The sequence below is a fragment of the Mobula hypostoma genome, chromosome 17 (genome assembly GCF_963921235.1).
Source record: "Mobula hypostoma chromosome 17, sMobHyp1.1, whole genome shotgun sequence".
In the NCBI taxonomy this organism is placed as follows: domain Eukaryota; kingdom Metazoa; phylum Chordata; class Chondrichthyes; order Myliobatiformes; family Myliobatidae; genus Mobula; species Mobula hypostoma.
This window is the reverse complement of record NC_086113.1, coordinates 42,313,504-42,337,963: the sequence shown is the minus strand read 5'-3', so window position 1 is coordinate 42,337,963 and position 24,460 is coordinate 42,313,504. Positions and strand designations below refer to the sequence as shown.

Genomic DNA, 24,460 nt, shown 5'->3' with positions numbered 1-24,460 from the left:
CATTTCCTTTGTGTTCTCCACCCATTTGCCTTTTTGCAGCTTAAACCATACTTATTCCCTCAGATCTCCATTTCTAAGTCGGAGCCCCTGATTTGAAGTACTGACTTTATTTCAGTCCCTGTAGATGTTACTTTCTCTGTTGAATATTTTCAGCATGTTTTGTTTGTGTTTTGATTCTTTTTTCTGCAAATGTGTTGGGAATGTGATTTGCAATGCTTTGTATACATTTTAAAACTTGGATTTAAGTCCCAGAATTCAGCATGCAACTAAATACTTGGGGAAACAATCAAATTGTTAAATTATTTGTAAATTATTTCTTTTGGTAGCCAAAACTCAAAAGTTATGTGTTTTTTTCATTAACACCACAGCCTTAACTAGTCTCATACACTCATCAAACGTATGTACTTCTGTTTTCCACATCAGCTGTAAATTTTTTTTTGCCTTACATTATATTAGTTCTGTTGTATAATAATATTACTTTCTTTGGGTTGCTGTTGCAGTCTTTCAAAAATGAACAAGTACCTTAAAACAGCTAATTGCAAATGGCCATATAAAAAACATTATTTTTAGAATGTTAAAAGAATGGTAATAATAAATAGTTCTAGATTTGTTAATGCATTTTCATATGTACAAAATAATTTTTTTGTTTCAAAAGCAGTAATATAAACTGTTGGTGCACCTTCATATATTAATTCTAAAGTATTGCTAAAATTGACCACAAGGTGGTACAATAAAACATGCTTTCAAAGATTTGAAAAAGGCTTCTTGCACTAAAACAAATACTAAAAGGCATTGGCAATCATAATTTTCATCTATTTATAAGAACTGCCAATTGGTTGATTGATTTCAAGGGGACATTATTTTTATTCTTGCAGATTTTAATGTAAAGGGTGATCTGAAGTTCAAATGCATTTGGTTCAAACTTGTATCAAGGTTTATTGTAAGGATAAAACAAGATTGCTCCATATAAATTATGAAAATACTTGATCATTTAAAAAGAGTCATAGCAGGAAATTGATTGGCTAATAATAAAAACAACAAGTAGGGAATTAATTTTAGAAATTTTTTGTGCTTGGCCAGCACAAGATGTACACAATAACCCATGTTTTGAAAGGGTAATAGTTGACTTGGGTCATATTTTTGGCAAAGTGTGTCCATAAGGTACCTTTTATTTAATGTAGAGGCATTTTGGCAGCTTGTAATTCATGGTCACAGTGTGTATGCATATCCCTGCTTTTTAAGATAACATAGCAGAGTATGTGTGCGAAATTAATGTAAGCTGTGTTCATTGGGCCTAATTGAACTACATTCATTTCCTACAATCCTATGCCTATTTGCACTTACCTGGACTGATGCAAATGCACAAGTAGAATCTGCTGACTGTGCATTAGGGATGCACCTGAAAAGATGCTAAAAGACCTTGGTCCTGAGTAGACCTCGGCAAGATGCAGCTAAAGTCCTAACCCTGGGGTGGCTCTATAACTTTTAACAGGAGACTAAGCAAGGATGCAGCTTTGGCCTTTTTAAAACCTATCAAGAATTGATTTTAAAATCTGAGCTCTTTTGCCTAAATAAAGATTAATTAAAATTTTATTAAAATACTGATAAATAAGTACGTTAGAAAAATTAATTTCCTAACTTCCAGCATGGGACTCCTTATTCAAATGAAGGGGAACTGTGCTTCTCTCCCAGGTCTAGCGCAGAATTAGAAAGGTGGAGCCCTAGTATAAATACCTGCGAGTCTATGTGTGGTTGGACTCTGCTATTGGACTGCTTGCGTGCAGCATAAAATCATAGTGACTGATGCCCTGGCATCTGTTTCTATGTATGTCTTGGATTAAAGTGGGCTAGTGAATAACCAATAATAAGGAAATTACACCAGTGCTTTGCAATCTGCTATTGGTAAACACCACCTCATTATAAGTTTGGTCTTCATTAATATTTGATGCATTCTTCCAAAGATCAAAGACATTTTTAAGACCTGTTTTTATTTTCAGGTGTGGCTGCTTATGTTGGGTGGCAGAGTTCATCAATTCTCAAACCTCTCCTTCAACAAGGACTTAGTGATGCTGAAGAGTTTGTGATCTATAAAGCCCTCAATGCAATGACTTGCATGTGTCAGCTGGGACTTCTGCAAAAGCCTCATATCTATGAGTTTGCCAATGATATTGGTAATATTTATTTTTGCCTGAGGAATAATTTTTTTCTTTATCCTTGTGACATATCCACTTTCCACTCTGATACTTAGATTAACAGTGGTCACTATCTATAATGATAATCAAGTGACAAAGATATGTGTCTAGACATAATGTATCTATAGTTACGTGAGAGAGCCTAGCTCAAACATTCCTGTCCTCGTCCAGGCATGTGGGATATTTATTTTACTGTTTATTGAAAGCAAGAATGTGAGCTAATTTGTTTTTCCTATTCTCGTAGATCCACTATGAGCCCCACTGAAGTCCAAAAATCCATCCTGTCTGCTTCATCTCTTGTGTGGGGTTGTTCAACATTTTCAACCCCTTTGCGTTCCAAAACGTTTGAATTAGTTAATTCATATTAATTTTTATCAGTCAATTCATATCATATTTTGAAACACCAGCCAACTGTTCAAATTTGAATTTTCATTTCAGTGCTATTTATTCCTTTATGTGAACACACTTTGCTTCTCCATACATGTGTTCAATCCCACTTTTAAACTATCTGTTTTTCTTTGTGTTATCTCTGCCAACATTGCTTCTTTTTCTTGCATGTCCTAAACATAGACCTCTCCACTATATTTGAGAAACTAGAGATCTCTAAGACTAATCTTAATTCCTGGAATTTGCGCCTTATCCTTCATTAACCCTATATTTTTAGAACATATTTTGCAACTGATGCATATTGTGGTGATGGTTTAATGGTGGTTTCTATCAAAGTTCCCTTATCTCTTTGGGTGGTTGTCATTTGTTCAGTGACAGTGATTTTTATTTAGCTTTGATTTATTAGTGGTATGCATTTGTGTCAGAAGTTTTTAGATTCAAAATCTTATTCAATGAACTTGTGTTAGTACATTATACAATAAATACAACTGGTCTATACATATTGCATACAATTTAGAACATTTCCAATTATGTGTCTTAGCAACAAATTTCGTATCCAGATGTGCAAGTTACTGGTTTTTTTATTGTCACAGATACAGTGAAAAGCTTGTCTTACATACTGTTCATACACTCATCAGAGTGTATTGAGGTAGGACAAGGTAAAACAATAATGCAGAATAATAATGTATACGTTAAAACACAAGTTCAGTATTTATTCGGTATGTTAGGCAGCATCATTGGAAAGTAAAACTGAGTTAACATTTCTGGTTGGTGAATTTTTGCCAGAAATGCCTAAATCTGTTTTATTGTCCACAGATGCTCCCTGACTTATTAAACATGTTCAGCATTTTATTATTTCAAATTTCTAGCATCTGTTGTGTACTTTGATTCTGATTTTAATTTTCCAGTGGTCTAGAAAATGTTTTAAGTGTTTCTGTTTGGAATGCTTCTGTAGCTTTCAACTGCCTTTCATGGTAATTTTACCTCTTGGTCAGTACTTCTCAATTTCATTTTGTGTGCATGTATAGTAAATTTAATTTTGCTATTAGGTATTATCTAGATTTTTCTGTCACCGCTGAACTTTCCCAAAATATTTCTTGGGAAATGCACTAAAAGCCATTCATGTATGTGGACCATTGCTTCCTCTGTACTAGTGTGACATTGTGATGGTACTGGGTTTACTGTCCGCAAAGCCCTAAACTCAAAATAAGGTTTTAAGCTCGAGCCAATATAGGATCCACGGTACCCATACTGTAGGGAGGTTATACTATGTCAACCACCTCTTCAAAGACTAATTTATTTCCCTGTTTAATGTCTGTGACGAGGTCTTACCAGCAATATCCACTATTTGAGAAGTGTGTTTCCTCCCTCTGCCAAGGAGATCCTTCCAATTAATGCAGTATTTCAAACAGTTTATTTTATTTTTAATGATTCACATTTAAATTTAGATAAATAGTTCGTAACACCCATTTAAAACTCACAGAAGTATCCCAAATTTCAAAAGACTTTTAAACTACCAAAGATTTTCAAACATGGGTACGATTCTTACGAACTAGAAGAACGTACCAATGAATTGCAAATGAATGAGTCATTCATTGCAGAACCAAAGGTTGAGGAATGAATTCCAGTTCTTCTTTCTGTTGTCCTGTCTTTGTCACTCTCCTTGTCATTCTTAACAATCCCCAGTGCTTTTTAACATTTATACTGTTTGCTACTAGTTGATATTTTTCAAATACCTTCGCTGTAATTCACACAGGTGGTCTAAAGTTTCTGGGGACCGAGATGCTAATCACCCAAAATACTGACTCTGAGTAGACAAATATCTCAACCATTTATTAATCATTCCTGTGACCATGTTTGATGTGCTAAGTCTTCTGGTCTGCAAACTTCCATGAAATAAATAACTTTGCCAGTGCTGTTTGTTTGCAAAGTTGTCATTTTGAACTTCAGACTGATTATTGCTTGCAGTTTACATAAAGAAATGAAGACTGGTTCGTGTTTATAATAAGCTGAGCAAGAAATATTGGTTAGAAGTTTAACTTTTCAGAAACAACTCTGACCCTTGGGAAAGTTTTTTTTGTTAGAATTCTGTATTTTTCAAGGCAATACTACTTGTCCTGATTTCTCGAAATAATGACTTTTTCAGTTACTGTCATAAAGAAAACTTTTGAATTGCCAGGGTAAGATTGTGTCTTCTAGAAGGATTATTAAAATCCTGAAGGCAAGCTTCTGTAGAACATAGCTAAATGCCAAAATGCACATAAAAATATGTAACTCTTTAAATTCACTAAATCTGTGTAAAGGTTTGTGTATTTAAAAAAAAACAACAGCTTGCTTTTTTTTTTGCATTAGCACCTTTCTTGTGCCACCCGAATCTCTGGATCCGTTATGGAGCTGTTGGATTCATAACAGTGGTAGCACAACATCTGAATATTGCTGACGTCTATTGCAAACTGATGCCATTTCTCCATCCATTCATCACCCAACCCATAATACAGGTAAATCTTGCTCCTTTTTTCACATTAGCACCTTTTTTGTGTCACCCAATTCTCTGGATCTGTTACGGAGCTGTGGGACATAAAAGATAGAAAAATCAAATTTCAAACAACATATGAGAATAAAGTCAAACAAAAAATAGATCTGATAAATAGAAGTTACAGTGCAGGAGATTCTAATTAAAGGCTACAGCGAAAAGAAAAGTCTTAAGCTTCGATTTAAAAGAGCTTGAAGTTGGGGCAGATTTCAGATCCTCTGGAAGGTTATCCCAGATACGTGGAGCATAGTAACTAAAAAGCTGCTTCACCATGTTTAGTTTTGACCCTGGGGGTGGTTAGCAGACCCACCCCAGACAACATGAGAACTCAGTAAGGTTCATAATGCAGCAAGAGATCGGACATGTATTTTGGCTCTAGAACATTCAGTGCTTTATAAACCAGTAGTAATATTTTGAAGATAATCCTCTGATGGACAGGAAGCCAGTGTAGCAACCTTAAGAACTGGAGTGATATGTTCTTCTTTCTTGGTCTTAGTGAGGGTTCTAGCAGCATTATTCTGAATGAGCTATAGCTGTCTTGTAGTTGGTTGTCTTTTGGTGTAGCTAAGAATTAACTTCTGCTCTACATGTTTAATTTAACATTATTTAGCATTTTGAATTTGTTATCTATTTTAGCCAAGTAAGATGGTTAATACAATTGTGTTTTCTTGATTTCAGTGGCCCAAGGTGATAGACTTGTAACAATGTGCCAAGCAATAATGAAAGACTTGGCTTGTATATTGTCATTTGGCTTTGGCTGTTTTAAGTACCTCATGTTTGGCCTCTAATAAAAATTATAAATACTGGAGAATGAGTTGCTGCCCTGTTTTCCTGATCAATAGAAATTAAAATGCTGATCTGGATGCGTCTTACTGTTTATTTAATAGTTGAATATTAAATTGGAATCATTTAAAATTGGCTTCTTATTATCACATACCAAGGTACAGTGAAAACCTACTTGTCTTGTATACCATCCATACAGAATAATTGATTATAATAGTGCATTGAGGTGGTGCAAAGTAAAGCAACAAGAGTGCAGAATTAAGTGTTACGGTACAGAGAAAGTACAGTGCAGATAAATAGGTGAGATACAAGGTCACAATGAGATGGTTGCAAGCTCAAGAGTCCATCTTATCATACAAAGGAAACATGCAATAGTCATATAATAGCAGGATAGAAGCTATTCTTGAGTCTGGTGGTGTATGCTTTCAGGCTTTAGCATGCTGCATCTACCATTCACCCAGATGGAAAATGAAGTGTTGCTTCTCATTGTGCCAGTAGAGGAGGCATGGACCATCATTTCTCTCTGGTTTTTCCCCCACCACCTTATTCTAGATTCTTTTCCCTTCTTTTCCACTCCTGATGAAGGGCCTTGGTCCAAAAGGTCAACTCTTTATTCTGCTCAGTAGATGCTGGCTGACTTGCTGACTTTTGCCAGCATTTTGTGTGTGTGTGTGTGTGTGTGTGTGTGTGTGTGTGTGTGTGTGTAGCTCAAGATATGCAGAATCTGCAGAATCCCTTGTGTTTATGATTTTATTTTAAAATAATTAGTGTGCAAGTACTAGCTTGGTTGTTTGTAAACTTCATTTGATTCTTTTTGGACTTGTTCTAGATTGACAAGGAAATTGTGTTGCTGAGTGTCCTCAAAGAGCCTGTTAACCGTTCCATATTTGATTATGTATTACGATCGAAGGATATAATAAATCTCTACAAGCATTTGCACTTGCGTCAGAAAATAAGAAATGGACTTCTGTCGGAATGCCCAATCCCTGAGGACCCAATCATTGCTCAGCTGCTAAAGAAATTGCTTTCTCAGGTAACACAATCTGTGACTTAAAAAAATGAAAGAACCTCCTACTTTCATTGCTCACTTTTGATCAATATGAAGGGGATATAATCTGTCATTTTAAGCTTTCTTCATCCTCAACATTTTTCTTCCCATCTGTTAAAATACTTTCTACCCTTCTGCCAAATTAGTTTGAATCCTTCAAAGTAGCATGAGTAAACCTCTTGAAAGGATATTGGTTACCTTCCAGTTGAGGGCCTATTGTTCCTGTATTGGTCCCACCCACTGCAAAACTAATCTAAATGGTAAAAGTACTTAAAGGTTTCCCTCCTGCACCAGCGCTTCATGCGTACAGTACTTCAATCTTCCTATTTCTCCCCCCATTTGTACAAGGCCCAGGCACTCGTCCTGACCTGCTTTTTAACTCCTCCTACTCACTTCACAAGACCTCATCCTCTTTTTACATATGTTAATAACAATATGTACTATGACTTCCGGCTACTCTCCTTCCTCCTTCGAGTCTTGATCCTGGCAGGTGTATGCACATCAAGTAAAAAAGAAGTCTAGATGAGCAGTGGTCGTAGAGGATTTGACAGTAAGCAAAATAGGTAAGTATTCTGTAGCCAAATGTGAGATTCCAGAGTAGTATATTGTCCTTCACATGATGGCCAATCCCACAATAGCTGAATCTTGTTTTTAATACGTACTGTTTTTTATACATCTCACTTGGTGATGACATTGAAAGATGCTACTGACCCTGTTACAGACTTCTTGTGTAAGTATTGGAGATATGAACCCATTGTTGCCTTATTATATAAAATACAAGGGGTGATTGATAAGTTCGTAGCCTAAGATAGGAGTCAATTTTAGAAAACCTAGCACATTTATTTTTCAGCATTGTCCCCTCCTACATTTACACACTTAGTCCAGCGGTCGTGGAGCATACGGATTCCTTCTTTGTAGAAGTCGGGGTCTTGGACCTCCAGAAAGTGGTCCACAGCAGAGGTGATTGATAAGTTCATGGCCTAAGGTAGAAGGGGTTGAGTTATACAGCTGTCATTACATGCATGTGCAGTTCAACTCTTTGAGTGATTATGCAGAAAGTTTGAAGTTAATAACTCATCTCCTTTTACCTTAGGCCACAGACTTATGAATCACCCCTGTTGTGGACCACTTTCTGAAGGTCCAAGACGCCGACTTCTACAAAGAAGGGATCCGTATGCTCCACGACTGCTGGACTAAGTGTGTAAATGTAGGAGGGGACTAAGTTGAAAAATAAATGTGCTATGTTTTCTATAATTGACTCCTTCTACCTTAGGCCACGATCTTATCAATCACCCCTTGTAAGCTTGGTGGAATATGTAGCATTGAAATAGTAATTGCATTATATTTGCTTTCTCTGATTTTGTTTGAATCTCAACACCCAGGTATGCCTAAGAGTGATGTCATGGGGCTTATTTGTCTTGAAATAGGGCATGAGTGAAGCAGATGAAGACAAATTACTTGCTCTGAAGGATTTCATGCTAAAGTCAAACAAGGCCAAAGCCAATGTGGTGGATCAAAGCCACATGAGTGACAGTGGTCAGGGTGGAGTGATTGATTTGGCTGCATTAGGAATTCCTAGGAAACATGTTGATCTTGTGAAGACAAAACAAGAAAATGATGATAAGCGAGGTAGTTGATTTATTTTCTTCTTTTCTTGCCATGATTATAATCAGCAGCAATGTGACTGTGTTTATATGAAATGCATGTGATACAAAAATATGCTGCAGCTGGTAACTAAAAGCAAGTACGTCTAATCAGACTAGAAGTAGACTGGGGGGGAGGGTTAAGGGGAGGGGGGGTGGGTAGATTTATCTTTTCATGTATTCTTTTTGAAAATTTAATAAAAATTATATAAAAAAAAAGTAGACTAAATTTTGCAGTACAAATAACATTTTGTTTGGCTTTAACTGTTTACAGAATATTCTCACTTACTGAGCACTGAGTTGATGCATCTAAAGCTGTTTTCTTAATTTGGATGCAATAAAGTGCCGTTAAATCAAAATATTAGCATTTCTTTGGAGCGACATATGAAGTTCAGAATTTTCATAAATTATCAGTAATTTAGTAGATTTTAGGATTAGTAGATAGTAGAATTGCTGAATTTAATGTGTTGGTATTTTATAGCACGAAGGCATGTTAAACAAGACTCGAATTTAAATGAAGAATGGAAGAGCATGTTTGGCTCTCTTGAACCTCCAAACCAGCCTAAAGTTATTGCAGCCCCTGGAGACCAGGAAAATACCACTGGGAAAAATCTCAGATCGGAGTCATCACCAGGGATGATGATCACTACCAACTCCACTTTGCAGCAGGTTAATAGAAAGTTCATTGAAAAACAGGATTTCTGGCAGAATTCTAGGGAGTTAAAGAAATTTGAGAGCAGCGTTGAATAGTCATCTTTCAATTACTCTTGGTGCCTAGTGAATATAAAAATTGGGCCGTCAATTTGGTTAGGGTTGCTCGAGATCGTAGAGGGTGGCTTTTCAACTTGGGGAATATTGGGGCTTGTGCTATGTGACTTTTAAAAGTTTATAGGTTATATTTCAACTGCTGGAGCCAATGTTGTCAAGGGAATGAAAATCAAAAAAATCTGCAGATGCTGGAATTTTGGATTATAAATAAAATACTGGAAGCACTCAGTAGGTCAGGCAGTATATATGGGGAAAAGAGAAACTTAATATTTTAGATCTGGACCCTTCATCAGAATCAAGGGAGTTTTTGTTACTGCTGTTCAGGGCGGTTGCATGGATGAGTAGGAATCTGAGCTTATATTGGGAGGGAAGGGTATCGTAACTGGAAATTAAGTGCTGAAAAATAGTAAATGCATTTGTGAGCCAAAGCTAAATGTTACTAGAAAATAGACATTAAGTTGACTTAGCAGCACTTGATGGCACATATTCTAATGCAGTGAAACTGATGGAAAAAAGCATCTGAACTAAATGTACAAATGGACATGAAACTTCATCTTATTGAAACACCATAAAGATCTCTGGGTGTTTGACAGAGTAAATGACATGAGGATATTTGCCTTGGTGAAGGAGTCTAGAATTAGAAGGAATAGATATCGAATAGGGGTTAAATCAGTAAAAATGAGATGAAAGGTTTGTTCTCTGAGATTTAAGTATTTGAAATTGTCTTTAAATAGGGTTTGATAAATAGCTTTAAAATAAAGTATGATAAATCAGTACTGTGCTCCTGATGAGTTGTTGATCAGTATTTAAAATTATGAAGAAAAATTTATCCCATTCCATATCAGTATTCTTTCATACAAGTCGTCCTCTCCCCCCCCCCCCACCTCACTTTCGTGTTCTGCCATCTTTCCCCTTCCTTTCCAGTCCAGTCTTGGCTTGAAAAGTCAATGGTTTATTCTCTTCTGTAGGTGCTTTCTGACCTGCTGAGTGAGTGTGTGTGTGTGTGTGTGTTAAAATATAGGCGGTTTTGGATATTGAATAAAGTCTAGTGTAGTTATGGAAAAGAACAAATATTAACATCATACCAAATGGAGAAAGGTTAATTTTACAAAGCTGAAATTTGAGGTAGCTGAATTGTACTGGATCTAATCGCATGGAAATGTATTAGTGTTGGAGACATGGGAGGAAGTGAAGAAGGAAATAAGGTCTAGCTTAAACATGGGGGGGAAGAACATGCTGGAATCTGAAACAAAAATACTGGAAGGTCGCAGTCAGTCATGCAGCATCTTTGGAAGGAAAAATCAATTTAATATTTTAGGCCAGTGATCCTTAATCAGAACAGATTTTTTAAAGCAAGGGAAAATATGCAAATCCTCAAGCTAAGGTCCCTGTGCATAAAGTCAAAGAAGGAACTGTGTGTTAGATATCAGGACCTCAAAGTTACAGCAAGCCTAGGATTGTATAGAATATAAAGGGATGATATTGGGGGAAAAATTAGATTAGCAAAGTGTGCATCTTCATTTTGTGTTCCACGGTTCCCAATGAGACGTTAGATTGCGTAGCAGGAGAGATTTCAAAAGAAGTAAGCGGGAGCAGTTCCCAAGGAACTTTTGGAGTGTGCCTAATTAGGCATTAGTCAAGGTCAAATAAAAAATGAGTTAGGTTTAAGTGGAGCAGCCATTGTGTGAGTGGGCCATTGTTAGAGTGGTGAGTTCAGACTTTGACTCATAGACGTGTAGGCAAGGAGAGGTGAAGGCAGTTGATAGATTTTTTTTTTGTTTAGTTTTCTTTTTTCATATTTCACATAGAGCAGTGGGAATGCCAAGCAGGATAGTGGAAAGCATCTCTTGTGGGATCTGTCCTCGAGGACTACACCTACAAGAAATGCATTCGGTTGCAGCTTCTTTCAGAACGTATTAAGGAATTGGAGTTTGAACTGGATGAACTCCAGATTATTCGGGAGGCTGAGGGGTCGATCAGCAGGACGTATAGGGAGGTAGATATACTCAAGGTGCAGGACATAGGTAGCACTGTGACCACCAGGAGGGGAAAGGGGATGGGTGGGATAGGCAGCTTGTGCAGAGTACTTTTGTTGCCATTCCCCTCAGCAAAATGTATACCTCTTTTGATGCCATTGGGGGTGATGAAATAGCAGAAGAAAATCACAGTGGTCAGATTTGGCACTGAGTATGGCTCTGTGGCTCAGAAGGGATGGGGGGAGAAGCGGGTAAGCTGTGGTAATAGGGGATTCATTTGTTAGGTTAATAGAGAGGAGGTTCTGTGGACAAAAAAAAGAGATTCCTGCATCATATGTTGCCTCTCTGGTGTCAGGGCCAAGGACATCTCAGATTGAGTCCACAGCATTCTTAAGTGGGAGCCTGAGCCGCCAGAGGTCATGGTCCACATCAATACCAATGACATGGGTGATGGGGCCAATGACCAATGAACGGTGGTGAGGTTCTGCAAAGTGAGTTCAGGGAGTTGGGTGTTAAAACAGCAGGACCTCCAGGGTTGTGATCTCAGGATTGCTACCTGTGCCATGTGATAGGCCAGAAATAGGAAGATTACAGCTCAACACGTGGCTGAGGAGATGGTGCAGGAGGCAGCCTTCAGATTTTCGGATCATTGGGCTTTCTTCCAGGGAAGGTGGGACCTGTACAGAAGGGGCAGTTTGTATCTATACTGAAGAGGGTGACTACTATCTTTGTCAGAAGGTTTGCTAGTGCTGCATGTGAGGGGGCAGGGGTTCAACTGGAGTTGCAGGGGGATGGGAACTGGAGTGCCAGAGCAGATAGTGGAATGGTTGTGGGGAAAGATGTTGTTCAGTCTCTATAAAGTCAGGAAGTGACAGATTGTGCATGATGGGACTAATGTTCTGCTGTCGGTATATTTTAATGCAAGGAGTTTTGCAGGAAAGGTTTAGGCCATGGATCAGCATGTGGAGTAATGACATTGTAGGCATTAGTGAAACTAGGCAGTGGTCAGAGAGGACAAACTGGAACGTTCATTTACTGAGGCTATGTGGGTGGAACTGAGGAATAAAACAAGGGATGACCACATTAATGGGATAATATTATAGACCAACAGTCCATGGGATTTAGAAGAGCTAATTTGTAGACAGATTGCTGACTTTTAAAAGACACATAAGGTTGTGATTTTTTTTATTTTCCATTTTTTGACTGCGACTCCCGCATTGTAAAAGGGCGGGTGGAATTGAGTTTGTCAGATGTTTTCAGGAAAGTTCCCTTAATCAATCCACAGAAAGCTCAACTAGAGAGGTGTATCACTGGATCTCCTATTAAGGAGTAAGACAGAGCAGTTGACAGAAGTTTGTGCAGAGGAGCACTTTACATCTAGTGATCATAATACAATTAGTTTCAAGATAATTCTGGAGAAGGATAGGTCTGGTCCTCGGGTTGAGATTCTAAATTGGAGAAAGCCAATTTTGATGGTATTAGAAAGGATCTGGCAAATACGGATTGGGACAGGTTGTTTTCTGGTAGTGGTGTGCTTGGTAAATCCTATGGCGGTAGAGGAAAGGTACTGGCATGAATTGAAGAATGACTGACAAGCAGGGGGCAGCGAGTGGGAATAAAAGGAGCCTTTTCGGGTTGTCTACCAGTTACTAGTGATGTTCCTCGGGAGTCATTATTGGGACTGCTGCTTTTCACATTGTTTGTCAATGATTTAGATGATGGAATTAATGGCTTTGTGGCACAGTTTGTGGATGATACAAAGATAGGTGGAGGGGTAGGTAGTGCTGAAGAAGCAATGCAATTGCAGCAGGACTTAGAAAAATTGGAAGAATGGGCAAAAAAGTGGCAGATGGAATACAGTGTTAAGAAATATATGATAATGCATTTTGGTAATGGAAACGATAGTGCGGACTAGTATCTAAATTGGGAGAAGGTTCAAACATCTGAGGTGCAGACGGACTTAGGAGTCCTCATGCAGGACTCCTGGAAAGTTAATTTACAGGTTGAGTCTGTGGTAAAGAAGGCAAATGCAATGTTGGCATTTATTTCAAGGGGAATAGAACATAAAAGAAAGAAGATAATGCTGAGCCTTTAAGACACTAGACAGGCCGCACTTGGAATCTTGTCAACAGTTTTGGGCTCCATATCTCAGAAAGGATGTGTTGTCATTGGAGAGAGTCCAGAGGAGGGTCACGAGGCTGATTCTGGGAATGAAGTGGTTAATATATGAGGAATGTTTGGTAACTTTGAGCCTGTACTCACTGGAATTTAGAAGAATGCGTGGGGATCTGATTAAAACCTACCGAGTGTTGAAAGGACTAGATAGGGTGGATGTGGAGAGGATGTTTCCTATGGTGGGATATTCAGAACTAGAGGGCACAGCCTCAAAATTGAGGGGCTACCCTTTAGAACAGAGGTAAGGAGGAGTTATTTTGGTCAGAGAGTAGTGAATCTATGGAATGCTCTGCCACAGACTGCAGTGGTGGCCAAGTCCGTGTGTATATTTAAGGCGGAAGTTGATCGTTTCCTGATTGGTCATGGCAACAAAGATTATGGTGAGAAGGCAGGTGTACAAGTTTGAGTGAGATCTGGGATCAGCCATGATGGAATGGCGGAGCAGACTTGATGGGCTGAATGGCCTAATTCTGCTCGTACGTCTTATGGTTTTATGGTAAGCGGAAAACTTTCAAAAGTGTAATTTTTGAGAGTTCTGAGTTTGTATGTTCTGGTCAGAATAAATGGCAAGAATAACAGGTTTAGGGAACATTGGTTTTCAAGAGATGTTGAGGTCCTGATTAAGGAAAAGGAGGTGCATAGCAGAACTAGGCAGAAAGGAGCAAATGAGGTATTCTCTTGTATGTTTTATATTCCTCAGGTACAAGGAGAAATCAGGAGGGCTAAAGAAGGTGTGAGGTTGTTCTAGCAGACAAGGTGAAGGGCTTCTACAGATATATTGAAGGCAAAAGGATATCAGGGGACAAAATTGTTCTCTGGAAGTTCAGAGTGGTCATGTATGCATGGAGCCAGATGAGATTAGAGAGATCTTAAATGGACTTCTTGTCCATTTAAGTGGATCTGAAATTTATTCAGGAGATGGATGCTAAGTCTAAATAAGCCAGTCAAATGAGGTCACTGTCTGTTTTCAGATTACAAGGGAAGAGGAAGTGTTTTGCTATCTTGACGCGAATTAGGGTGGATAAATCCCCAGGTCCTGACAAAGTGTTCCCACGGACCCTGTGGGAGGCTATTGCAGGAATTGCAGGGCCCTAGCAGAGATGTTTAAAACATAGTTAGCCATGGGTGAGGTGCCGGGAGATTGGAGGATAGCTAATGTTGTTCTGTTGTTTAAAGAAAGGCTCTAAGAATAAGCCAGGAAATTATAGGTCGATGAGCCTGACATCATAGTGAGTAAGTTATTGGCAGCTGTTCTGGGTGATAATGTGGTGAACTTGATCAGAAAATTTGTGGATGACACTAAGATTGAGGTGTAGTGGACAGTAAGGAAGACTATCAAAGTTTGAGGCAGAATCTGGACCAGCTAGAAAAATGGGCAGAAAAACAGCAGATAGAATTTAATGCAGACAAGTATGAGGCATTGCGCTTTGGGAGGACAAACCAGGATAGAACTTGCATGGTGAGTGGTAGAGCACTGAGAGGTGCAGTAGAACAGGAGATCTGGGAATACAGATCCATACTTCCTTTCAAGTGGTGTCACAGGTAGATAGGATCATAAAGATAGCTTTTGGCACAATTGCCTTTATAAATCAAAGTCTTAAGTACATGAATTGGGAAGTGATGTTGAAGTTGTAAAAGATGTTGAGGCCTAATCTGGAGTATTTTGTGCAGTTTTGGTCACCTACCTACAGGAAATATGTCAATAAGATTGAATAAGTGCGGAGAAAATTTACAAGGATGTTGCCAGGACTTGAGGGCCCAAGTTGTAGGGAAAGGTTAACTATGTTAGCACTTTATTCCCTACAGAGGAATGAGGAGGGACAAAATTGAGGGGTATATATAGGGTAAATGCAAACAGACTTTTTCAACTGAGGTTGGGTGAGACTCGAACTAGAGGTCGTAGATTAATTGTGGAAAGTAAAATATTTAGGGGGAACATAAGGGGGAATTTCACTCAGAGTGATGAGATTGTGAAACAAGCTGCCAGCGGAAGTGGTGGATAAAAGTTCGATTTCAACTTTTAAGAGAAATTGAGAAACGTAAATGGATGGGAGGTGTATTGAGGGCTATGTCTGGGTGCAGGTCAGTGGGACTAGAGAATTTACTAGTTTGACATGGACTAGATGGGCTGAAGAGTCTGTTTCTGTGCTGTGGTGTTCTATGACTCTAAAAACAAATGAAAAGCAACAAATAACTAACAACTAGAGACTGACCCAATTGTGTAATTCCATTTGAAGGTGACTGAAGGAACTGTGGCCCCAACAAGAAAAGCAGCTGCTTCCTTGTCAATTCCGGCAAGTGGAAGTGTTCCATTGTTGCCCTCTACGTACCAGAGGCGCATTACCACATGTGTCACCGAGCTCCAACACCTGATTCAGCAGAAGCGCGAGCAATGCAATTCCGAACGAATGGCCAAACAGCTGATGGAAAATGCTGAATGGGAGAGTAAATCTCCTCCACCAGGTACGTAAAGATTGGGAATTTAAAAAAAAAAGACAAATACTGGAAGCACTCAGCAGGTCAGGCAGCATTTATGGAAGGCAAAACAGTTAATGTTTCTGGCTGCAGATTCTACATCAGAACTACGGAGCAAAACAAATTTGTAGGGAGGTAGGAGTGAGTGGATAAGACAGGGAATATCTCAGATAGGACGATTAAGAACCCCTCAACCATCAGGTTCTTGAACCAAAGGGAGTAACTTCACTCAGCTTTACTTAGCCCATCATTGAAATGTTCCCACAAACTATGGACTCAATTTCAAAGACTTTTTATCTCATATTCTTGATATTTCTTGTTTGTTTATTTATCTATTACTATTATTTCTCTCTTTTTGTATTTGCACAGTTTGTTGTCTTTTGCAAACTGGTTGAACGCCCAAATTGATACTTTCTTTCAATGATTCTATTATGGATTTATTGAGTATGCCTGCAACAGAATGAATTTCAGGGTTGTATATGGTGAATGTATGTACTTTGAACTTTATTGTGATGAGTAAATACCAAGTTTTTGCTATTCAAATTAGTTTTTTTCATATTACTTTTTATAATTTTTAAGTCAGTTACCATAGGTTATATTAACTTCTGAATTACCAACGCAATTCATAGTGATGTGGTAATAGGAATATAACTATCGTATGGTTGTGACTCCATACAATTCTACATTGTTAATGAATTCCATGATCTGTCTAGGCTGGCATCCCAAAGGGCTTCTTGTTGCACATCTCCATGAACATAAATCAGCAGTGAACAGAATCCGGGTATCTGATGAGCATTCAATTTTTGCTACCTGCTCAAATGATGGGACTGTGAAGATTTGGGATAGTCAGAAGATGGAGGGAAAGACTACAACTACAAGGTATGGATATAATTCTTTAGGTCAGGTACACAAGTTGTTTTGCTTAAAAGATTGTTTTTGGTCTGAACAGTGTACTATGAGGCAGAACTGCTGATAATGTTTCCTTTTGCACTAAGCTCTAAGTCATGGTGTCCATTGTGCAGGTACATTAAGGTCTAATGGCAAATAGCATTTGTTTAGCATTGAAGCCAAGGGTGTAGACTTTAATTTGTCTCTAATCTTTGATGGGCATTACTTTGAAAATAAATTGTCTTGAGTGAAAGGTTGACATATGCTTTGGTGTTGAAAGGCCTGAAGTTGCATAGGCCACCATTAGAGACTTAGAAAGGACACCATTCTAAGTAAGCCCTCTACCCAGTGTCCTCCCCATAGGTTTTTCTCCCCATTGCAAACCCCTGTCCCCAGTCTTTTCTGATGTGCTCCTTTCCAACCACCATCCCCCTAAAGTTAAAGGAAGCTATCCCAATAAGTTTTCCTCCCTTCCTGAATTAGACCTGAACATGAATGGGTGGGGAAAAATATAAAACTGGTCAAGCCTCACAGGAAGATCAAGCTAATGTCTCTTAATAGATTATTGCACCACGGATGTCATGCAAACATCAGTATCCTTTATTACGAAGACGAGTCCTGATGAAGGGTCTCGGCCCAAAATGTCGACTGTTTATTCTTTTCCATAGAGGCTGCTTATCTGCTGAGTTCCTCCAGCATTTTGTGTGTGTTGCTATCCTTTATTATAATGTTCTTTCTAATTTTAGATACTAATCAGACACAGTTCTCAATTCTTTTGTATATTTTAAGTACTACTTACTCTGAAAATTGTATGGAGGACTCCACTGGTAAAGGTGATCAAATCTATTTCCCTTAAAACACACCTTTTTAGTGCAAATATTTCACCTGTGCTAATAGATTGCCATGACACCCTGCACATATAAGTGTAGACACACAGTTGCATTTGACAGCATTATATTAATCATGTGTTTTGTAAATAAATAAAGAATTTTAATGAACTATCATAAAAAGGGTTTGTTATTCTGTCTGATGGCATTTTCATTTTTAAAAAAAAGTCTTTTGATGAGAAATTCGGAATTTATGAACACTTTGAAATGTGAACAGGTTTCACTCCTGTGATGACTTTAACTTTTCAAAATGCTTGAGGAAGGCAAATCCAGAATCAGTGGTTTCCAGTCATATTGATGTACAAATCTAATTAACTGGTAGGTCACAGGAGATAGAAAAATATGGACAGATTTGAACAGGCATGTAACAATTAGTAAGCAGCTGCTTTAGCCAGTTTCTTGATTAATGTATTCATACAATCAGTCAATCATCTTCGTATTCTTCCAGCATTCCCTTCAGTTCACTATTAGTTCCTTCTGGGAAACAAAAGACTGATCAACTATAATTTGTGAAGGTCATAATTTACAATACTGTCATGTGATTCTTTAGTATTGTTGGTTTTTGTTTTAAGAAGGTGCATTCTTTCTGCAGGCTTTTCTACAGAAGTCTCAATTAGTTCCCAGACCATGTCATGATGGATTTGATTTTTCCTTTGGCCCACCCCCTTCCATGTGGTCTTGATCACATCTTTCATCTAAGCTACTCATTTGCGACCTTCTGCTTCCATTTATTAGATAGGTTTGATCTTGTCTTCAGTCTAGTCTTCAAGCCAAACTAACCTTATCAAGATCTTGTGCTCTCAAATCTTGCTATATCTTGTTGGATGAGCCCCTGCTCAAAATTTCTTGTAAATCAAACATATTTTAGGACATGACAATACAGTATCTAACTTGCAGTCAGAATTTATTCCAAATTCTTGTAAAATATTCTTTGCAATTTTTAAAATTTCTGGCACCACTTTATGAGTGGCTAATTTAATATATAAATAAAGACATCACAATGCAGATGAATCTTAAAGTAACGATGTGCTGGAAATTACTTTCAATTTGTTATTATTTTATTTCATATTTATAATTAAATTTTATAATATCTGTATAATGGTTTGTATCTATATTTTGTGGTTAAGTTGCAGCAAATTTGCATTTGTTATTAATATAATTACAATATATAATGTGCAAGTGAGCTAGCTGGATTGTTTGCTGACATCTTCAACTGCTCCTTGCTTCAGTCTAAGATCCCCTCGTGTTTTAAGAAGGCAACGATAATCCCAGTGCCGAAGAAGAGCAAGATGGCATGCCTGAATGACTATCGACCTGTGGCTCTGACATCAATTGCTATGAAGTGCTTCGAGAGATTGGTTATGGCATACATCAACCACAGCCTACTGGTCAACATCGACGCTTTGCAATTCGCCTACCGAAGCAACAGGTCAATGGCAGATGCCATCTCTCTGGCCCTACATTCCTCCTTAGAACACCTGGGGAATAAAGACACATGCATAAGGCTCCTTTTCATTGACTACAGCTCTGCCTTTAATACCATCATTCCAAATAAACTGATTCCTAAGCTCCGGAACCTGGGCCTTAGCACTCAGATCTGCAGCTGGATCTTCAACTTCCTCACAGACAGGACCCAGGCTGTAAAAATAGGGGACAAGCTCTCCTCTACAATCACTCTGAGCACCCGTGTCCCACAAGGCTGTGTACTCAGCCCCCTGCTGTACTCACTGTACACCCATGATTGTGTAGCCAAGTTTCCATCAAACTCAATATATAAGTTTGCTGATGACACAACAATTGTAGGCTGTATCTCGAGTAATGATGAGTTTGAGTACAGAGAGGAAATTAAGAATGCAAACAACAGGAATTCTGCAGATGCCGGAAATTCAAGCAACACACATCAAAGTTGCTGGTGAACGTAGCAGGCCAGGCAGCATCTCTAGGAAGAGGTACAGTCGACGTTTCAGGCCGAGACCCTTCGTCAGGGTCTCGGCCTGAAACGTCGACTGTACCTCTTCCTAGAGATGCTGCCTGGCCTGCTGCGTTCACCAGCAACTTTGATGTGTGTTGCAGGAAATTAAGAACCTGGTGGCATGGTGCGAAGACAGTAACCTATCTCCCAACGTCAGCAAGACGAAGGAATTGGTTGTTGACTTCAGAAGGAGTAGTGGACCGCACGACCCAATTTACATCGGTGGTGCGCAAGTGGAACAGGTCAAAAGCTTTAAGTTCCTCGGGGTCAATATCACAAATGACCTAACTTGGTCCAACCAAGCAGAATTCACTGCCAAGAAGGCCCACCAGCGCCTTTACTTCCTGAGAAAACTAAAGAAATTTGGCCTGTCCCCTAAAACCCTCACTAATTTTTATAGATGCACCATAGAAAGCATTCTTCTAGGGTGCATCACAACCTGGTATGGAAGTTGTCCTGTCCAAGACGGAAAAAAGCTGCAGAAGATCGTGAACACGGCACAGCACATCACACAAACCAATCTTCCGTCCGTGGACTCACTTTACACCGCACGCTGTCAGAGCAGTGCTGCCAGGATAATCAAGGACACAACCAACCCAGCCAACAGACTTTTCATCCCTCTTCCCTCCGGGAGAAGGTTCAGGAGCTTGAAGACTCATACAGCCAGATTTGGGAACAGCTTCTTTCCAACTGTGATAAGACTGCTGAACGGATCCTGACCCAGATCTGGGCCGTACCCTCCAAATATCCGGACCTGCCTCTCGGTTTTTTTGCACTACCTTACTTCCCATTTTTCTATTTTCTATTTACGATTTATAATTCATTTTTTAAATATTTACTAATTTTAACTATTTTTAATATTTAATATTTATAATCCAGGGAGTGTGAAGCGCAGAATCAAATATCGCTGTGATGATTGTACGTTCTAGTACCAATTGTTTGGTGACAATGAAGTATATAATTTCTTTGTCTAACTGATATCTTGTCAAAATAGTATATTCTGTGGCTTGCTGAGCTTTTCTTTTGTCCTGGAAGGGCAGTTTGACATTGCTGTTTAAACTCTAAGGATAATACCCTTGTAATTATAGCGGCATTGAGACATTAATAAACAATTGTGCAGCAATATATTCTAAAAATAGTCAGATTTTCTACACTGTGGTCAAATGGCTTAAGTTACTGACTTCAATATTCCTCTATTTTCAATGGGTAGGATCTTTACCAAGAGCAGATGCAATTTGCTTTTTTTTGCCAACAATGCTAGATGCAATTTCTTGTGTAATACAGTATTTCATTAACATTACATTAGATTAATCTCTGAAATTGTTCACTATGGGAAGAAAGAGGAGAGATTGCTGAGGCTATGACTGTGATCTTTGTGTCCCATACAAGCCATAGGAGTAGGACCAGAGGAGTGGATGATGGGAAATGTTCCTTTGTTCAAGAAAGGTAATGGGGATAATCCAGAGAGCTATAAGCTAGGGAGTCTTACATTAGTGGTGGGCAAACAACGGACAGGATTTTCAAGGGCAGGATTTACAAACATTTGGAGAAGCATAGTCTCAGTTGGGATAGTTAATATGGCTTTATGAAGGGTAGGTCATGCCTCACAAGTATAATTTTCAAAGAAGCGACAAAACAAATTGTTGAAAATCATGAGGCATGTGATTCAAGGGAAATTAGCAACATGGATTCATAATTGGCTTGTCCACAGAAGGCAGCAGGGGTTAATGGATGGAGTGTATTCTGCTTGGTGGTCAGTGATGTCTTGCAAGGATCTGTTCTGGGATCCCTGTTCCTTGTGATTTTTATAAATGACTTGGATGAGAAATTGGAATGGTGGGTTAGTAAGTTTAAAGATGACACAAAGGTTATGGATTGTGTAGAAGATTGTTGTAGGTTACAATGGGATATAGACAAGATGCAGAGCAGGGTAGATAAAGTTCAATTCCAAAAAGTGTGGGTGAAAAAAGCACAAGGTCATGCTGCAGCTCTATAAAACTCTGGTTAGATGTCAGTGGAGTATTGTGTTCAGTTCTGTTCACCTTACTGTAAGAAGGATATTAGAAGGGGAGGGTGTTAAAGTGGGTGCAGAGGAGATTTACCAGGATGCCGCCTGGATTAGAGAATATGTCTTATCAGGAAGGGTTGAGTGAGTGAGAGTTGTTCTCATTGAACCAAAAGACAATGAGAGGCTACTTGATAGAGGTGTACAAGATGATAGTGGCATAGATAGTGGATGGCCAATGTCTTTTTTTTCTCCCAGGGCAGCAATAGTTAATACCAGAGGATGCCCTTTTAAGATGAGGAAAGTTTAGGGGAGATGGCAGAAGTAGTTTTCTTTTTAACAGAGTATACTGAGTGTCTGGAATGCACTACCTGAGGTGATGGTGGAGGCCAATACTCTAGGGACATTTAAGAGATTCTTGGATAGGTATATGGATAAAATTAAAATGGAGGGTTATGGGCTATGTAGGAGAGAAGTGATAGATTGATCACAGAATAGGTTGAAAGGTCGACACAGCATTGTAGTGTGTTATACTCTTCTGTGTATTTGTCCGTAGCAATGGAAGTACACCAGCCCTCAAACGTGGCCTTCCATTCAAATTAGATCATAGTTAATTTGTATTTCAGCTCTCTCTGTTTGCTACAGTTCCATAATCTTTAGTATGCTTACCTAACAATTAACTTTATTTCAATAGCTTGTTTGAGTAGTCCGTTGCAAATTTTGATTGCATTTTATGTGAAGGAGTGCATTCTTTGGGTGTGCAGCTGAATGTGAAAATTTCCTTTAGTATTTGGGACAAAGCACATCAGCTGACAGCAGTAGCATTCCTGTATTATTTATCTCCAATAATCAATAAATTATTTTTCTTTTTTATTGTTTTGTAGATCAATTTTGACGTATTCTCGAATAGGAGGAAAAATCAAAACCTTGGCATTCTGCCAGGGCTCCCATTATCTGGCAGCTGCTTCTGACAATGGTACTGTCCAGCTCCTAGGAATTGAGGCTAGTAAGCCTCCAAAATCTCCAAAAATACATCCTCTCCAGAGCAGGTATTGTATTTCATTTGAATATTAACTATTTTCATTATGTTAATTTTCTTTAGGCCTATTTTTATTATCTGAATTTTATTAATTTTTAGCACTTAAGCACTTGAGATATTAAATAAATTCATCTAAAATGAATTATTTTAAATCCTTTTTGAGATGGTCTTAAATATTTTGATGAGCTGTAGCAACGAGGTCTCCAATGTAATTGAGCCCACAGGCCTGTCAAAAGTAATTCTGTTTACAGTGATATTGAGTGTGGGCTGGCCCCAACTCAGTCTAGCTCTTGTGCTTTATTGCAAGTAATCTAAGTAAGCCTAATGATTTTCTAAATCATAATATGAATCATCAAACTCCTTGGTCTGATAAAATTGTGCTATGTTAAATATTTCAAAATATATTTTAATGGATCCTTTTTATTTTAATACTGCAGTTTCTTCTTTAAAATATGTGTATTTCCCTCTGAAATGTTTAAAATATTTGATTAAAATTATGTGCTTTCTAGTTTAGAATAAGTGATAATTCCATAATGTGGCACCCATGCTTTTTGATGATAAGTGGCTGGAAGTAATGTAGCTGAAAGTCTATGTCACAGAGATTGTGTTTATGTTGGCAGCTTTCTTTGAGGTTGGCAACCAGCACCGCCACTTCAACAATGCAAAATCCTGTCTGGTTGATTTATACTTTTCCATATTTAGTGTTCTTTTAGCAATGATGAAGTGTAGTTAGAAGATAACATTATTTCTTAATCTATTTAACTATTTTCTATATCTTTGTTAATAGTACAGCAGCTAATTGTCCAGCATGATTTCCTTGTTTGAGGCTAAAATAGAATTAAATATCCAAGGAGAAAAACAAGATTGCAGCATCATTTTATCAAGTGTCCAATTTCTCAGTCATACCAAACAATATAAGTTGTTATCAAAACTTTATTTTGTGCTCCAGCTTTTCATTTGGCACAGTTTAGTTTACCTACTCTTGCCTGGGCTACATAAATCCCTTAGCTTTGGTCTGTAGAATAGTTTATAACATTTACAGAGCTTAGGCATAAATCTTTTTCGAACAGTTCATTAAAGATAGTTGGCTGTATTTCTTGCCATGCTTTTTTTTCCCCAACTGCTCAACCATAGGTAATGCTTTATCTCTCCCAACTTTCCTTCAAACCATAATATTATAACGTAACCTGACTTGGAGTGTAATGTTACCTTATGTATATCCTCTAGCAGGATGGCTTCTGGCATATTCTGAAAGTTATTTAATTATAGTAGCACAAAATAGGTTTTTTTTGTCATTAGTGAGGTGGGGGGCATATCATTTTACACCAAACGGTTAAATGTTTGACAAACAGCACCATGATAATCACCATTTGAAACCAATGCGTGTGCCCAGGGAACAAAGCTAACGTATTGGTGGTGCTTTCAATGTTTCGATGACAACTTTTTATCTTTTTCTCCGCAGAAAGGAAGATCATTACATCTCTAATGTGTATGCTTATTTTTATAAATCATTTCATTGCTAAGCTTTTGTACATGTTTAATATGGATATTTAAGTATTGATTTTAGCATTGTTGGTATCTATCATTTATATTTATTCCTTTGGTATATGTGCATTTTTTTTGCTTGCAACATATGGAAGAGCTGACTTTCCTTCTACAATAAAATAGGGTGGAAAGATATATTACTTA

The 24,460-nt window shown here is 38.2% G+C and overlaps 1 protein-coding gene across 2 annotated transcripts in view; it reads left to right on the top strand.

The window, feature by feature from the left end:
* Window positions 1-24,460, top strand: part of pik3r4 (phosphoinositide-3-kinase, regulatory subunit 4) — a 60,353-nt gene that overhangs the window by 16,040 nt on the left and 19,853 nt on the right. The window contains exons 6-14 of one of the 2 annotated variants that reach the window (XM_063069802.1): window positions 1,998-2,171; window positions 4,932-5,077; window positions 6,725-6,928; window positions 8,371-8,572; window positions 9,068-9,255; window positions 15,743-15,968; window positions 16,694-16,859; window positions 22,617-22,781; window positions 24,234-24,260. In XM_063069802.1, the coding sequence (XP_062925872.1) occupies window positions 1,998-2,171; window positions 4,932-5,077; window positions 6,725-6,928; window positions 8,371-8,572; window positions 9,068-9,255; window positions 15,743-15,968; window positions 16,694-16,859; window positions 22,617-22,781; window positions 24,234-24,260 (1,498 nt within the window). The remainder of the gene's footprint in view (window positions 1-1,997; window positions 2,172-4,931; window positions 5,078-6,724; window positions 6,929-8,370; window positions 8,573-9,067; window positions 9,256-15,742; window positions 15,969-16,693; window positions 16,860-22,616; window positions 22,782-24,233; window positions 24,261-24,460) is intronic. The other variant, XM_063069803.1, reaches the window with a different exon arrangement.